The 16,237-nt window shown below is 37.7% G+C and overlaps 1 protein-coding gene across 2 annotated transcripts; it reads right to left on the reverse strand.

The window, feature by feature from the left end:
• Nucleotides 1-5,126: 5,126 nt before the first annotated feature.
• SERTM2 (serine rich and transmembrane domain containing 2) lies at nucleotides 5,127-15,765 on the reverse strand. Of its 2 annotated transcripts, XM_045523154.2 has the most exons (4): nucleotides 15,550-15,765; nucleotides 15,298-15,394; nucleotides 11,885-12,000; nucleotides 5,127-9,040 (listed from the first exon to the last, which is right to left on the reverse strand). In XM_045523154.2, exon 4 carries the CDS (start codon nucleotides 8,243-8,245, stop codon nucleotides 7,973-7,975), a length of 273 nt encoding a protein of 90 aa, XP_045379110.1. In that variant the 5' UTR covers nucleotides 8,246-9,040; nucleotides 11,885-12,000; nucleotides 15,298-15,394; nucleotides 15,550-15,765; the 3' UTR covers nucleotides 5,127-7,972. The 2 variants fall into 2 exon arrangements, with proteins under 2 accessions (XP_045379110.1, XP_074215332.1); XM_074359231.1 differs by lacking the exon at nucleotides 11,885-12,000.
• Nucleotides 15,766-16,237: the final 472 nt, after the last annotated feature.

A 16,237-nucleotide genomic window follows, 5' to 3' on the forward strand; every position in this document is an offset into this window, starting at 1 on the left:
TAATTAGAGCTTAATATTTTGAATTTTGACAAATTAATAACCTATGTAATGCTAACCTCTATCGAGCCATAAAACATACTTATCACCACAGGAAGTTTCTTCTTGACTTTCTCAGTCAATCTCCACCCTCATGTCTCCAAAGGAAACTATTGTTTAGATTTTTTCATCACAGATAAGTTTTGCTTTTTCTAGAATAGCACTGTCAAATAGAAATATAATGTGAGTCAAAAGTAGGGTCACATGTATAATTGAAAATTGCCCATTAGCCATATTACAAAAATTAAAAGAAAGAGGTGACTATTTTAAATAATGTATTTTATTTAATTCAATATATCCAAAATATGATCATTTTCAACATATAATCAGTATAAATATTATGAATGAGATATTTTACATTTTTGTTTATTGTGTCTTTGAAATCTAGTGTGTAATTTACACTCATAGTACATCCCAATTTGAACTATCCTGTATCAAGTGCTCAGTAGCCATTTGTAGCTAGTAACTACCATATTGGACAGTGCAGTTCTAGAATATGATATAAATATGATCATAAAATAATTTCTTTTTGTCTAAGGCTTTTTTACTCAGCATGATTTTTGAAAAATTTTAAGATTAGTTCATACATTATTTTAATAAAAACAAAAATTAAATTACAAACTGAAACAAAATGGAAATAAAATGCTCAACAAGAGTAATATAGAGGAGTAGAGGAAAGAAATTGCACTTAAATAATTCTACCATTCAGTCCTTGTATTATGAAAGAGGAGACTAGACATGATGATGAACTTTATCCTTTACATTATGTGTCATAAAATATCTTAGTATTTTAAGGGTAATCACTAAAAGAATAGAATTTGAAAGTGTTTGGGGTATTTAATATTCCAGCCCCCTAGGCTTTGCTTATTTCCCAAGGTCATGGATTGTTAGTTTCTTTCTCATGGCTACAAGGGCATGCCAGATTCCAAAAACGGTTCCCTCCCCTTCCCCCTTCAAGCCTAAGAGTGGTTGTGGCTTTCTATAGCTGTGAGTCCCTGGGTGCTCTGCCATCTCTTTTGACCACTTAATCCTACCCCCTCCTTAGTAAATAGGACCTTCATGAAAGTTTCTTCACTCACCCTTTATGAGAATGCCATCTCTTTCCTGCCAGGACCATGATCAATACAATCACATACCTGTGATTAACAACCCACCTCTGAGTTCTTTGCAAACTCTCAGGACCCTATTTGTACTATTACTGACCTGTACCTATACTGTTCCATTGGTTTCTGGCTTCAAATTATTGGCTCTATTTCCCTCTTATTTATGGTCCTACTCCTAACCTTTGTATTTAATGTTTGTATTTGGTCTTCTCAGGTTGGAGTCTTCCCTCTCCCCAGAAGACTTTGTCTTTGACTCAGTCTTCTTCCCCTGCTACCAGTATCTCCAGGCAATCTGCCTCAACTTGAGCACGATTAAATTAAACCTGATCTTCTTTCCTAACCTGCTTGACAAATGACTAACCCTCCAAAAACAGAGAGAAACAATATTTGGGCATATTCTATGTTATATTATTGTCATTCTTTCTTCAATCTACTCTACGACCCCTCCCTGGGCTATCTCAACCACTAACTCCTCTTAAATTTATGTCTCCAGCTCTAACTTCTCTTGTGAGCTCCAGACCCATCCTTCAGCTGCCTATTCAACATCTGCACTTGGATGTCTTAGAGGCACATTAAGCTACACATGTCCAAAACGAAATTCGTCTCCCCCTTGATCTGATTTTCCTCCAGTGTTCTATGTCTCAGTAAAAAGAGCCTATTTCTGTCTATGAGTCTATTTCTGTCCTGTATTTAGACTCATAGACAGAGAATACAGACTTGTGGTTGCCAGGGGGGTGGAGGGTGGGAAGGGATAGACTGGGATTTCAAAATTGTAGAATAGATAAACAAGATTACACTGTATAGCACAGGGAAATATACACAAAATGTTATGATAACTCACAGAGAAAAAAATGTCACAATGAGTGTGTATATGTCCATGAATGACTGAAAAATTGTGCTGAACACTGGAATTTGACACAACATTGTAAAGTGATTATAAATCAATAAAAAGTGTTAAAAAAAAAAAAAAAAGAGGCGGTACTGGGGATTGAACCCAGGACCTTGTGTATGCTAAGCACACACTCAAAAAAAAAAAAAAAAAAAAGAGCCACCAGACCCTTGTTCAAACCAGAATCCAGTAAATCATTCTAGATTCTTCTTTCTCACTTACCCTAATTACCTAAGTCATGAAGTAATGCTAATTTTATCTTCTAAATCTATCTCAGATTATTTATTTCTCTTTATCCCTACCCACCACCACTCAGCAGGATGGTGCTAAGTCTAAGGTACTATCATTTTTCTCCTGAATCACTGTCGTAGCCTCTCAACTGGTTTTCCTGCATTTACTCTTGCCCCTCTTCAATCCATCCTCCACACTGCTGCCAGAGTTCTCTTCTTGTCTATGCTTAAAATAGAGTTAAAAATCTATTACATTGCCCACAAGGCCCTGCATGTCCTTGTCCTTGTCAACCTTTCCAGCCTTCTGGACACTTCTTACTCATTGTGCTTTTTCAAGTATTCCAAGTTTATTTGACCTCAGAATCTTTGCACATGCTGTTCTCTCTATGGAATGTTTGCTCTATTCTCTCCTTTTATTCATCCATTAGATTTTAGCTTAGATTATCATCTCAGTAAAGTCTTCCTTGACACTCTAGGCCAGGCTAGGCAGCCTCGCCTCCACTTTATATGTACCCAAGTGCTCTATACTTCTCCTTTATAACACAGTATTCTTGTAATTATCTGATCAGTGATGTCCATCCCAGTAGGTTATAATTTTCGCCAGGGCATAGAGTGTGTCCAGTTTTCACTTCTAGCACACATAGTTGGTGATGAATAAATGTTGGAAGACCGACTGAATGAATTTAGGCACTTATCATCTTTGCCAGATTGTAAACTTTATGATTGCAAACTTATAAAGAGATCCCCACAGAGTCTAGTCAGTACTCTGTGTAATCTGTCTCTCTTATGCTCCCCTGTGTTTATGTGTGATTTAATCAATTAATACTTGGTGTGGAAAATGAATTGAAATTCCTCGAATTGCTCAAGTTATTCTTCAAAACATCCTCACCTGTATTTATTATGTGCATTCCCTTTTCCTATTCTACATGTTCCACATTTTTGTCTCCTTTTTCTGCAAGTATAACAATTCATTCTTTGTGACTAGAGGAAGCTTCTCTATCCTGTAATTCTCTCCCCTTTAATGCCATTGCATTTATTAAAGAGCACAAATGAAATAGCTGTGTACACTTAAAGCACTATACAATTTTAAATAAGAACACTGTTTTTACTATTTTAAGAGGAGGTGTTCTCATTTCTAGGAGGGGAGAGATCATAAACGTGTATCTGAAGAATTGGCATTGACTGTGAACATTAAGTCAAATGATCAGAGGATTGGGATTTGAATTGTGGGTTGATAATCCACCTATATTTCTGCCTCTTCCCTTCCTCTATGTAAATTAAAGCTGCAGGATCTGTCTTTGCATAAAACTTCCTTATAATCTGTTAAATATGTGTTGTTGTGGCTATAAAATGATTTTACGAGATGGCAGAATTCTGCTTATTTGTTCTGAATTTGGGCACAGGGAGTTAATCTCCTATAGAGCTCAATAATTGTTTGTACAGCTTAGAGTGTTATGGAATGAATAACTTTGTAATATCTACTCCATGTTCAGAAAGCAGAGCACTTTTTTTTAATCAGGTGCTTATTTATTCACTTGGATTTCAATACCTCACTTATTATGGTTACCTTTTCTTCCTTCCTTCCTTCCTTCCTTCCTTCCCTCCCTCTTTCTTTCTTCCTTCCTTCCTTCCCTCCCTCTTTCTTTCTTTCTTTCTTTCTTTCTTTCTTTCTTTCTTTCTTTCTTTCTTTCTTTCTTTCTTCCTTTCTTTCTTTCTTTCTTTCTTTCTTTCTTTCTTTCTTTCTTTCTTTCTTTCTTTCTTTCTTTCTTTCTTTCTTTCTTTCTTTCTTCTTTCTTCTCTTTCTTCTCTTTCTTCTTTCTTTTCTTTCTTTTCTTTCTTTCTTTTAGCAATGCAGTTTTTGAGATGAGTACTAAACTAGGAGTCCAAAGACTGGCAGTGTAATTTTGACTTGGCCTGTGTGTAACCATGACTGTCTCACTAATCTCTCTGTGCTAATGTCCTTTTTTGTAAAACAGACTTCATAATACTGCCACGCATTACTCACAGAGTTGCTGTGAGGAGCAAATGAAGACAGTATGAAATGGAAGATACATAAATAAAAACATCCTCCGAGTTGGGGAATGTTGAAAGTGATTGGTTCTTTAGATATACTTCACCTTCATTGGCAGCTGGCAGTCATTATCCATTTTTCATATCTTACTACTGTTCAAGAAACAAACAAATACACCAGTAAGGTTGCAAGGGGGGAGAAAATAAAAGCTGGGGAATAAGAAGTAAATAATGATACCTCAAAATTATAAATCTCACAAATTTGTAACTGTTACAATTTACATGGGGATGAAGAGACCAATGGTCTTTATAGTCTTCAGACAAGAGATATTTGTTATCAGCAAACCAAACAATTTATTTTCCAGGAATCAAAAGTGACATGCTAAATATTAATTCAAATATTATATTTGTTTTATACAATATGAATCTATCTCAAATATTAATGATTTTAAACGAAAGAAACCCGAGTTTTCTTCCACACAATTCTTCATTTTCTTAAAAAAAGTTCATCATTTGTACAAATACAGGTGAATAAAATGTATTACTAAATATAACCATTTGATTGCATTAAATGGACCCCTTTTACCTACTTAGTAAGTATGATGGGGTCTGCAGCGGTCAAACTCAGTTATGAGTCCAAAGCTTCAGATTTGGCATAGATGGAAATGTTAGGCTGGATGAACCCGTCTTTACTTGATTTACCCCTTAATATTTCCTGCCTGATACATAATACATAATACACATGCCTTTTACAATAAACCTTGTTTTATACAACCCATGATTCGGAAAAGTATGCAAAGTACATTTTTAGAAACTGAATTTTTTTGAACATAGTAGGAGAGTTTACTATTTAAATAATTCATGTGGTGAGTGTTTTTATTTGATTGACTTATATGGAATCGCTGATATTTTCAGCATTATCGACTTACACAAATGGCAATTTCATGTGATTCAGTGTCATAAAAAGTGAACAATCATTCTTTCACCTTAAAACAAAGTTCAACTATATATAAATAACCTACCTGTTTATATACACTTAGGCTAACGTGCAATTTTTTGGTGAGGGGGGGTGAGGGAAGGAATTGCCAAGTCAGCATTTTGGATAGATGGATAAATTCAAATAATTCCCATTGATTGCTCTAGCGGCCTCTTTGAGCAGTAATATATGTTAATTAATACATTGGGGGATATGATAAAATTTAATATAAATGGAAAAATTGTTTTCTTTACAGTAGATTTGCTATTATGAAAACACTCAGTTTATTTTCTTAAAGATTAAATACCATGTGAGTCACCATAATGACACATTTGCTTACATGCATCTCCATTTATGCTATCACTGGAAATTGTGAGGGGTTATGCTGCTATTTTAGTGTAATCTGTGCTGTGTGCTTTGGTTAATGCTCAGTAAAGATCTGGATCCCATGGGGCAGTTGTGATGAAAGAGAGTGGTTGTTTTCCAAGTGAGTACCCTTAATCATAAATTAGGAATCTTCATCCAAGTCAGTGATTAAAGAGCAGTTTTAAACTCCTGAAATCTGAGTTGGGGAGGTCAGGTGGGCAAGGAATAGATTCGTAGTCTGTCTCTTCATCAGATTCAGCAACAAGGCATTGGGTATCTTGCTATTAACTGCTGTTGAAAGTGTAATCAGTTTCTTCTTTTATCCAGCCACTGACTTCTTAACTGTAAAGTGCATTCAAATACTGTGAGCACAAAAGGCAGAGCCTAGAGTGAGGCGGGATGTATGTCCTTAAGAAGTTCTGGGGTATATTGCCAACCTTTGATGAAGTCCACGTATGGCTGCCAAGAACTAACATTTTAAAGGGTACATGGAGTCTGGGTGTTGAGTAAAGTCACAACTTAAACCACCAAATGTAATAATATGAATCACTTTGCATTTTGGAAAATATAATGCCAAAAGGGAAGTGTATGCCCTATCCAAGTCTTAGCCTAATTGCTGATCTCTTCTGAATGGCGCCGAATGCAGCTGCCATCCCTTACAGTGCACTATTGTACCAGGTGTGCCAGAGTCAGCCTTGCTGCTAAGTTTAGCTCTGCATGTGGGGATTTCACACTGTGCAGCCCCTTGGAGAGGGGAGTATTGGCAAATGACTTTGTATAAAAGGAGAAATCACTTGGGAATTTCACCACCAGGCTAGATTTAGATCAGAGTAAAGGGGCCAGTCTAAATTGGTAACAAACTAGAGAGAGCTGCAAGTCTGGTAGAGGTGCCATTAACCTAACACCCATTCACTTCTCTCTCATGGCCACTGCAGTTCCTGAGGGAGCACCCTGTTAAAATTTGATGACCACCTTTTAGGTGCAAGAGAGAACTGATTTCTTTAAGCAGGTAGAATTTAACATGACTGTATTAGTTCTTTGGTGGCAAGAGTATGGCCAGCCTTCTAATTTCTAATTTGTAAACAGTACTCATTTCCTTTGGTTCCCTTTTGGAACATTAGTTAAAAAAAATCAAATTCTGTCTCCACTACTGGCATACTAGGGCTACTTATGAGAACGGAATTTTTCAAAATATATTTCTCTTATAGGTAATAAGTGAAACACTTCACCTTTGGCAGGGATTAGGAAGGGAGGAACATTTTCTGGGAAAGACAAATGTGACATTTGAGGACGTTGATTTCAATAGAGATTTGTTGGAGGGTGTTGTTCAGTCCTTTCCTCCTTTGTTTCTCTTTGTTTTCCTTACACTCAGATCTAAAAGGAGTCTAGTGATGACAAAATAGCTCTCAGATCATTTTTCAGAAAGAAAAACCTGGCACCCAAAGGCTTGAATGTTTTGTCCAAAGCCACAATCACTCAACGACAGAATACCAGGATTATTTCATTTCTGCTTTAAAGAACAATTGAGTCTTCTTTGCCAAGGTTGAGCGTGATGGAGAAGGAGAAAAAGGCAAAGAAGCTGCACGGATAATATAAGATTCATTGTCATAAGCACATTTTGACTTAATTTTCCCTTGTTTTTGCGGGAGCTCATTGTTCCAGATTTTTGTAATACATCTGCCATTATCTGAGCTTTTAAAAGTCCAGTAATAGTAATAACACAGATATAAAATGCACATTTCCCCTCTCTAGATGAGTTTGTTTACTAGAAACTTCTTTTTTTGCAAACTTGCTTTTTACACTGAAACAGTTTCTTTAAAAACCCTTTTTTCCATAGATGATAAAAATCACTGCTACTTTGGGAAAGAGTTCATGGTCCTTTCCATTATCCTCTGATATGATTTAGCTTCACGTAAGCAGAGGTGATTCTTTACAGTCCTAGTGCTAAATTAAAACATTCCTTTCTTGGGGTACCCTCTTTGAACAATCAGCCCTTTCCAAGGCAAATTTTCCTTGTTCTTGGAGCTTCCAGGGATCCTGCGTTTTTTATAACAGCTGCATATGAATTTCTGTGGTCTGAGGTTTGCTCAAGGCCCAGGCTCTCTTTGGTTACCATGGAAACCTGTCCTCCCAACCAGCTGCCATTTCCTATATTCCTGGCAGAGAATGAGTCTTAAACCTCTTAGGTATCCCACAAGCAGAGTCAAGATAAAGAAAAACACAAAGAAAACATGAACAACTTGTTAAATGAACAACTTATTGATTCCCTACGTGGGAAGCTACATGCAACAAAGTAAGCGTTCCTGGACATTAATGGACAAGAGTTCACTGAGATCCACAAATACTCACTTTCGTTCTGACTTTAAGGAGTGGGGATTCGACTCTGCATCTCTACATCTGTGAACTGAGGAACACTTTCTGTGCTCTCAGAGGTGATGGGTGAGATGACATGTTTGAGTCGAAGAAGCATTGTGAAGAGTAGGATGAGGAGAATGGCCAGGAGGCTCAGGAATAAGCCCACGTACATATACAGGTTGGAATACCTATCTGAAGTAGTGTCCACCTCTGTTGCCAGGGTGGGGAAATGGGCCCGCCCAGTGAGATTTCCATGATACTTGAAATGTACCTCTGTCATCACTCAAGACTTGAGTTGGTACCTGTTTCTATTTGATTTCTATTGGCCTTGAGGCATTCCACAGTCACTTAGACTGTTTCTGAATATGCTGGAGGTGTTCTAACAATCTCATACAAAGTGATCACAACCGGAGTCAAGTCAGTAGTGCACAAGCAAGAAAATGGTGATGTTCTAATTTGGCAATTGCCACACCCTCTCTATCTTCCAGCACAGCATCCCTCTCCCAAATAGCTTTTATCAGAATGTCTTACTTAATCATCAAAAAAAAAAAGTAAAATCTTTTATTTCCCACAGTCCTACTCATATACTGATTAAAATAAATGTGGTGAAACTGCTTTATAATACTGATATGGGCACAAGAATGTCTCAGAGTATTAAATCAGACTTTTCACTATGTTTTGGTAGAGGGAGAAAGAGCTGTATTTTATCTACAGCTCATCTAAATGTGTGCATTAATGACGTGTATTTATTAATTGGGTTCTCCTGTGAGGAGACTTTCTAAAAGCTTTTGTATATTTCAGGCTCAGATATCTCAGTTTTTACCCTTCTTGTCTTTTTGAATCCCCTGTAAGGATGAAGCTTGTAAGGTTTCTTCCCAGCTGCCACAACTTGAGGGTTCGAAGTCTAAAGGACGTGACTTTTCTACAGTTTTGTTGACATCCTTCACTGTAGGCCAGAGGGAAAGTGTTGTCAGACCTGGTAATTCTCAGATGGAGGAGACCTCAGAGATGCTGACAGTGGTAGGTCTAGGCTCAGAAGATTTGACTCTTAAAATTCTTCAACAGATTTATTTTCCTGAAAATCAAAAATAAAAATGAAAGATTTGTGTATGTAAGAAAAACAGATGGCAATTTCTTTTGAAACAAAAATTAACTGATGTATTGCAAAATGCCTTGCTATGGGAAAATCAGTTTCAAAATGATATCGGGAGTTTTTATTGCTTTGAATCCTTTTTTTTCTAAGTGGTAACTAGCTGTTACAAGGTTAAAGAAAAATTCAAATCACAGAACAGCAGCTAATAACTAGGCTAGATTAGGACGGTGTTATCTAAACTAAGTGGTCATAAAATTTACCTGAAGTACTTATTAAAATACAGACCCTGGGCCCCAATCTAGACCTTCTGAATCATAATCTCCACAGTAGGGATTTGGTCACCACTCTAGAGAGTCAGATTTTATTGGTCTGGGGTGGGGTCCAAGCACTGGTATTTTTAAAAAGCTCCCCAAGTGTCTCTAAAGTGCAGCCAGGACTGCAAACCACTGTTCTAGATTAACCAGGAAAGCCTAGCACTGAAATAAAGACCTAAATCTAAGGATTCATTTTTCAAACCCCAAGTCCCAGTGCCATGGGTCACTTTAACAAATCATGGAATTTTCAGAAATGCAGGCTTCCTTCAATTTTGTTTTTGTGTTCTATTTCTCTCGTTTAGGTCTATGGGTTGAGTATACACTCCCCCTCACTTTCCAATCAATATTTGTAGATCACAAGTAATTGAAAGGGTATGTTTGTTCTGAGCAAAGAATTGCATCTTTCATTATTGGTAAAGACAGAACCTTGTCTTTATTGGCATAAACATTCCACTGTGTAAATAGGAGCAACCATTTACTGTTGAAGGCTTCCAAAATGTTTTAGCTTGTTTTTTCCAAACATACATTTTGAATATGGGTGACTAAAATAAACAATATAAACCACCATAACCTGTCAAACTTCTATGTGCCATAGTAGCAGAGAGCTGACAATGTAGCCTAGTTCTGTCGCTTGTTAACATGCCCAAGGAGAATTAATAGAAACAGCTCCAACAATCACATTACTCTTCCTATAATCTTGAATTTTGTCCCCAGCCTGGGAACCCTTCAGCTTAAAGTTTATATTCACTAGCCCATGTTACTGTATTTTCTGTGATCTGCTTCTTAGCCTATCTACCTATTGCCCCTACCACCCATGCAGAGCCACCTGGTTCACAAGAAACAAGAGCAAAGAGACAGGGTTTCTTTCCACTGTCTTTGGAAACACTTTTGCAATACTTAAAGGTGCATCTATTTTGATTTCTGATTCACTGAAAAGTGGGAAAGACAATCACAGTAGGTGTCCTTTTGTTCCCTAGAAACATCAGCCCCAAAGGCAGTGGTTCACCTGAGTAGCTTGTCACAAATGCAGATCTCAGGGTCTGCTCTTGGGAGCTCTTTCTTCCCAGACCAATTGGTTCTTGACTTTGCTTGTTCTCCCATATCCAGTTTTTCTCAAGAGTGTGAGGCATGGACCCCCTACATCATTTAAAATGTAGACTCCTAGGCCGTTCCCCAGGCCTACTGAATTCTAATATCTTGGATCAAGGCCCTGGAATATGCATTCTAAGCGCAAGATTTTCAGGTGATTCTTTGCATATCGAACTCTGAGAGTTAACTATCAATTTTCTGTATAGTCAGTTTACAATGTATCAATTTCTGGTGTACAGTCAGTTTTTCTATCTAGATAGCCCAGCTAAAGAATATAGCTAATCTGTCCTATTGGCTGTCTGGGGACTCTACTTTTAAAGAAACTATTTAAAAGAGTGCTACAAGTTGAATTATGTCCCTTCAAAGTATATGTTGAAGTCCTAACACCCAGTACCTGTGAATGTGACTTTATTTGGAAAAAGGATCTTTGAAGATGTAATCAATTTAAAATGAGGTCATCAGGTTGGCGCTCATCCAATATGACTGGTGTCCAGACAAGACAGACATACAGTGGAAGGCAGAGGTAGATTGGAGGGATGCTTCTACAAACCAAGGGATGCCAAGGATTGCCAGTAAAAATCTGAAGCTAGAGGAGCCAAGAAAGGATTTTACCCTCCAGATTGCCAAGGGAGCATGGCTCTGCTAATGCCTTGATTTCAGACTTCTAGCCTCTAGACCTAAGAGAATACATTTGTTGTTTTAAGCCACCCGATTTGAGGTACTTTGTTTATGGCAGCCCTAGGAAACGAATACACAGAGTAATCACCCTGAGGCCCTAGTGTTTTGTAACCTTTGGGGCAATGTTCCTCGTTGTGTTCCAAGGAAGTCCCTTCATCAGAATCACCTGGAAGAAATCAATGCTAAGTGTCAAAATCATAAGTGGATATACTGTGTGCTATACGAGGGCTGAGATACATAGAGAGAAATCTACTTTGGAGAGGTAAAAAAGAGAGAGAGAGAGAGAGAAAATTATAAAATTATGGTGGCTTTTCTCTTGAGTATATGCTGTAAAGATAAATGACTAAGGTGTGCATTAAAGGAACAAATTGTAAAAGAGTAGAAAAAGTGGGTTATTTTAATGTTTCTACTTTTTCAACCAGTGTTTCACTGACTAAGATTACTAGTACCATTTAAAATTACAGTAAGACTGTATTTAAGATGTGACACTGGGAATGCTTGAATTAGAGGAAAGGAAATTGAATATTACATAAAGGTTAAAAAAAATCACCTGGAAGATTTGTGTTACAAATGCAGATTTCGAGGCCTTTTCTTTTGCTTGCTAGATCAGAATCTCTGGGGATAGGACCCTGAAATCTACATTTGTGACAAGCTCCCCACTGAGAGTTTCTAAGTTTCAAGGAATGGTTTCCAGTCCCTGCTGCCCTCTCGATCACTTATTCAACTTTTTTGAAAAGATGAATACCTGGGTCGTTTCTTCAGAGGTTCTGATTCAGGAGGTTTGTGTGGAGCACGAACAGCTGTAGAGCTTAAAGCTCCACAGGTGATTCTGACAAGCAGCCAGGACTGGGAAGTGCCACTCTACAAAGAGAACAGAGCACTTTAGATTCAGGACTCATGACAGTACCGCACAGCCCACTTGGAGGCATTGCTTTATCACCTGGCCTCCAGAAGACAAGTAGAAGACAACTAAACACTCACTGCTAGTGCAATCCAAGTGGGAAAAGCCTCTATGGTGCTATAGTATCTTTTTAGTCTCCTCTGGACCTCCAAATACACAGATTTGGAGAAATTCCACTCCTTGATTTGGCACACGGTCATCATGGTTGTATCCAGGGTCTCTTTTATTTGCTTACTTAGTAACACCCATGGACAAACACCTGTGAACAAACACCTCCCACCTTTACGATTGAGAATAATAATTTACATGGCATCTACCTATGCTCCTCCCTATCTCATCCTACTACCCACTCCTCCCCAGAAATTATCGATACTCTGAATTTTGTTCATTGTTACCTTGCTTTTAAACACACACACACACACACTGCCCTGTGCATAAACACTATGTTGTTGAGTTTTATTTTGAACTTTATTTTAAAAAGTGTCAAGCTATATGTAATCTTCAATTTGCTCTTTTTACTCTACATTCCATTACTATATGATTTATTTATAACTATTCTTATAGGATGCAAAAGGAATAAAGATTTGGTAGCCCACATATTTCCTTTGAGGATCCTTATTATAGCCTTTGGACTTTACTCCATTCTCCTTAGCTTGGCATTCAAGGCTCTTAATGCCCTAGTCCTGGCTGACCTTAATTCCTCCCACTACCCTCCTTTCCAATCAAGCTGTAATGCTCATTGTCACCTACTTCCCTGCCTCCATGTCTTTGTTTGATCAGTTCCTTCCATATTTGCACATCTCTGCTTGGGGGAAATGCTACCGTTCTTCATAGTTCAGCTCATAAAACCAACCTTGATTTCCCATCCAAATCCTAATTCGCACAGGCTTTGTATCTTTCCTAGAGAAGATACATTCACCTAATATTGTAAATATCTATTTGCTTTGGTTTTCCCCCAAATTGTAATTTATAAACCTCCTGAGCATCTTTTTCAGCCTTCTATCCTTTATATAACCATGTTTGCAGTAGCTGCTCAATAATTATTAATAAGTGCATGGGTATGACTAAAGAAATGCACTGAGCACTGACAGTTTGAGGAAAAGTGCAGTGTTATCTCTGTTCTAATAGCTAATATACCTTGGGGAAGCGCCTGAAACTCCCTTTTATTTTAATTCCCCTCCCCCACTCCCCTATCTCTTATTGTGCAAAGGAGACTAAATTCCTGATTATAATCTGGAATTAAGGAATAATCACTTTGTTAGAAACTCTGCTCTTGAATGACTATTTCAGCTACATGTTTTAAAGGAAAACTACATGGAATGGGTTTACAGCCTTAAGTTTTAGAAAGTTCAGTTGTGTCTATAGATGCTTTTCAGTAACAATTGATAATGCTGTCTCCTACACAGTTGACCCTGAATTGTCCTTAGGTCTAAATATTTGTTAAATATTTATTAGAATTCTGTGAAGCTTGGAGAAGCTGTAGAGAACAATGAACCCATGTACAGTTGTCAATTTCTTTGAACACTTCATTTGAGGAAAGACTAATCGTATTTCTTAAAACCTCTACAGTCTGCAGAACACCAAACACCCTGGTCATTTCAAACAAGTCTATTGATTTAATTTCTTAAATCCATTAAGGATTTTGAAATGTGTAAATGAAAAGTTAGGTGTTGGGATGTCCTCTTTGTTACTCTGCTCCTGTATCTGTGACAACTTCTCATAAAGGCCTTCCAAACAGGATTGCCATAGCTCTCTTTGCTAACTAATTAATGAGTTGCACAGATAATGTGATTGCTCTATTGAAATCTCAGGGCCATTTGGAAAGAAAAACAATCATGCAATTTCAAAAGAAATCAAAATCCTATTCTAAAGGATCTGATTTTTGTAGAAAGACCCTTATAGAATTTTAGTATCCTGCAGTCCTTGGAAAGCTCATAAAGTGAAAATCAGTCTCTAGTCTTTGTAACAGCGATAGAAAGTTGCTGAGGGATAAAGATGAGAGTGAGGGATAGGAAAAAGGATAAGGAATTAGGAAAAGAAAGGAGGGGAGATGGAGAGAAGAGGGACGAGGAAAGGAAGGAAATATGAGGAGTGAGTCAGGTGATGAGGAATGTGGGAATGGATAAGAGGTGGGAGGAAATGAGTACTTAGGAGGTAGAGGTGAAGATATGAAGCAGGAAAACACTGGGAAAGAGGAAGAATGGAAAAGGGGAGAGAAGTTGGGTGAAAGCACAAATGGAAAGACATTAACAATAATTGGCTAGTGTCCAACATTAGCCTGAACATCCAGTTTACTTCACTTCTAATGTAAATCAAAACACTCGCAAGCAATGTGAATGCACCTCTGATTTTCTGACTGTGTGTTTTGTCATTAACTTGGTAAATCAAAATCTTGGTGTAAAAAAAAAAAACAAATAACAAAAAAGAAACAAAACAACCACTTCTTGTGTTTTTGGTATGAACATTGAAATGCCAAATCTTCAGTAATATTCGACATCAGCATAGTATACATAACCCACAGAAGCAAAATGACATACACACCCAGATCATGAATTTCGCTCCTTAAAATGAGAAGGGAATGTGGAGCTTTCTCCATCAATCAACCCTGAGAGGGATTCCTAGGGTGAAACTTGTTTCTAATAAGAGAAACAAAGTTCTGTGTGGAATTCCAAAATTAGATTGACGTTTATTCAGCAAACCTTGAGTGCCAACCAAGTACCAGATGAGTGCTGGGGATATAGAGAAGAATGTAACCTGATCCCTGTTTTGGTCCCCAAGCTGCTCCCCGTAGTTATTTTTGCTTTTTCTTCAATGTGATAAAGTTCTGAAAGCAATTCACTCATGATTTTACATTTTTCTGAACGGCACCTGCCTATATAATTCCAGAGCTGAAATCCCACCACATAGCTAACGAAAAGGATCAGAGGAACAATTCAGAAGAGACAGTCAAAACTCTCAACTGCAACAGCTTTCAAGAGTTAATGCATTCTGTTTGTATTTATCTGCCCAGGGTAGGAGAGAGAAAACTAAAGGAGGTGGGAGCTGTTAGAGTAGCTAGTTCCACGGCAGCCTGTGAAAAAAACAATTCCAGCTGCAAGTGCTTCTTCAATAGCTGGAGCCATTAAGCAATAAGCTTCTCAAGTGGGAGTTGCTGTATCTTCTACGGCAGATGGTGCCTATTTGTCACACCTGCCGATAAATAAAATACCACTCATTTCATCGTGAATAACATCATAATATTTCCAAATCTCTCTTACCTTTCCTGGCTCACAGAATGAATGGGGTTGGTCATTTAAGGATCTCTTCTGAAGCTTGCACCGACCGGCAACTTGTTCAGGTACATCTCTGGAATATCTGGAAAACAGAATGAAAGCCTTGTTTTGCCAAGGAAGCAGGACTATGTTCATGCAAAGTATGCTTTCTCTTTCATCTTCCTAAAGAATCAAACCTTTCCAGCGCAAAACAGAAAAGCACCCTATTAGTTATTTAAAATGCCAGTTTCCACTTACAGCTTCAGAGTGCAGTTTCAGATGCCTGCTCCTTATAAACTCCAAAAAGCCGAAAGAAGTGTCTGTTTGGATGTATATACACTGTCTGGAACACTTGAATGGAAGCAGCCTGAATAGTTAAGTCCCCAGTTCCTCTTTCGTAGGCAACAGTTTATAGAGTATGCGGGAAAGGTAGTGATTCAGCGCTGCTCTGCCTTAGCGGTGTGGAGCCCGAGAGGGAGGAGATAAGAGAGAAGCTGAGAAGCAAAGTTTGTACAAGCCTTCCACTTTAACCCCTTCGAGGCCTCTTCATGAATCTGTAGGATTAGTGAAGGCTCCCAGTTTTTGTAAAAACCTCTTCATATGACATTTACGGGTATTAGCTCTCCTGCTCAATTCAAGAGGTTTTTCATCTTAGGTTTTATAGTAATGTATGCTTAGAATTGAAATCAAACATGGCAGGATGTAGTGGTATTTAAATAATTCCATCTTTACAAATAGAATGTGTGCATATGTATGTTCCCAGGTTTGGAAAACATTTTTTTAAGTACCACATGAAGACTTTTATTTTGAATTTTTTGTGGAGATTAAACATCAGTCTTGAAATCTAGGTCTGAGTTTCTGGTTGGGGGTCTAAGCTTTAGGTAGAATATCTTTGAAGAAGACCTATTTATCCAGGGTACATATTCCATTATAAATGATTCATCCA

Source organism: Camelus bactrianus, chromosome X (assembly GCF_048773025.1).
Source record: "Camelus bactrianus isolate YW-2024 breed Bactrian camel chromosome X, ASM4877302v1, whole genome shotgun sequence".
In the NCBI taxonomy this organism is placed as follows: domain Eukaryota; kingdom Metazoa; phylum Chordata; class Mammalia; order Artiodactyla; family Camelidae; genus Camelus; species Camelus bactrianus.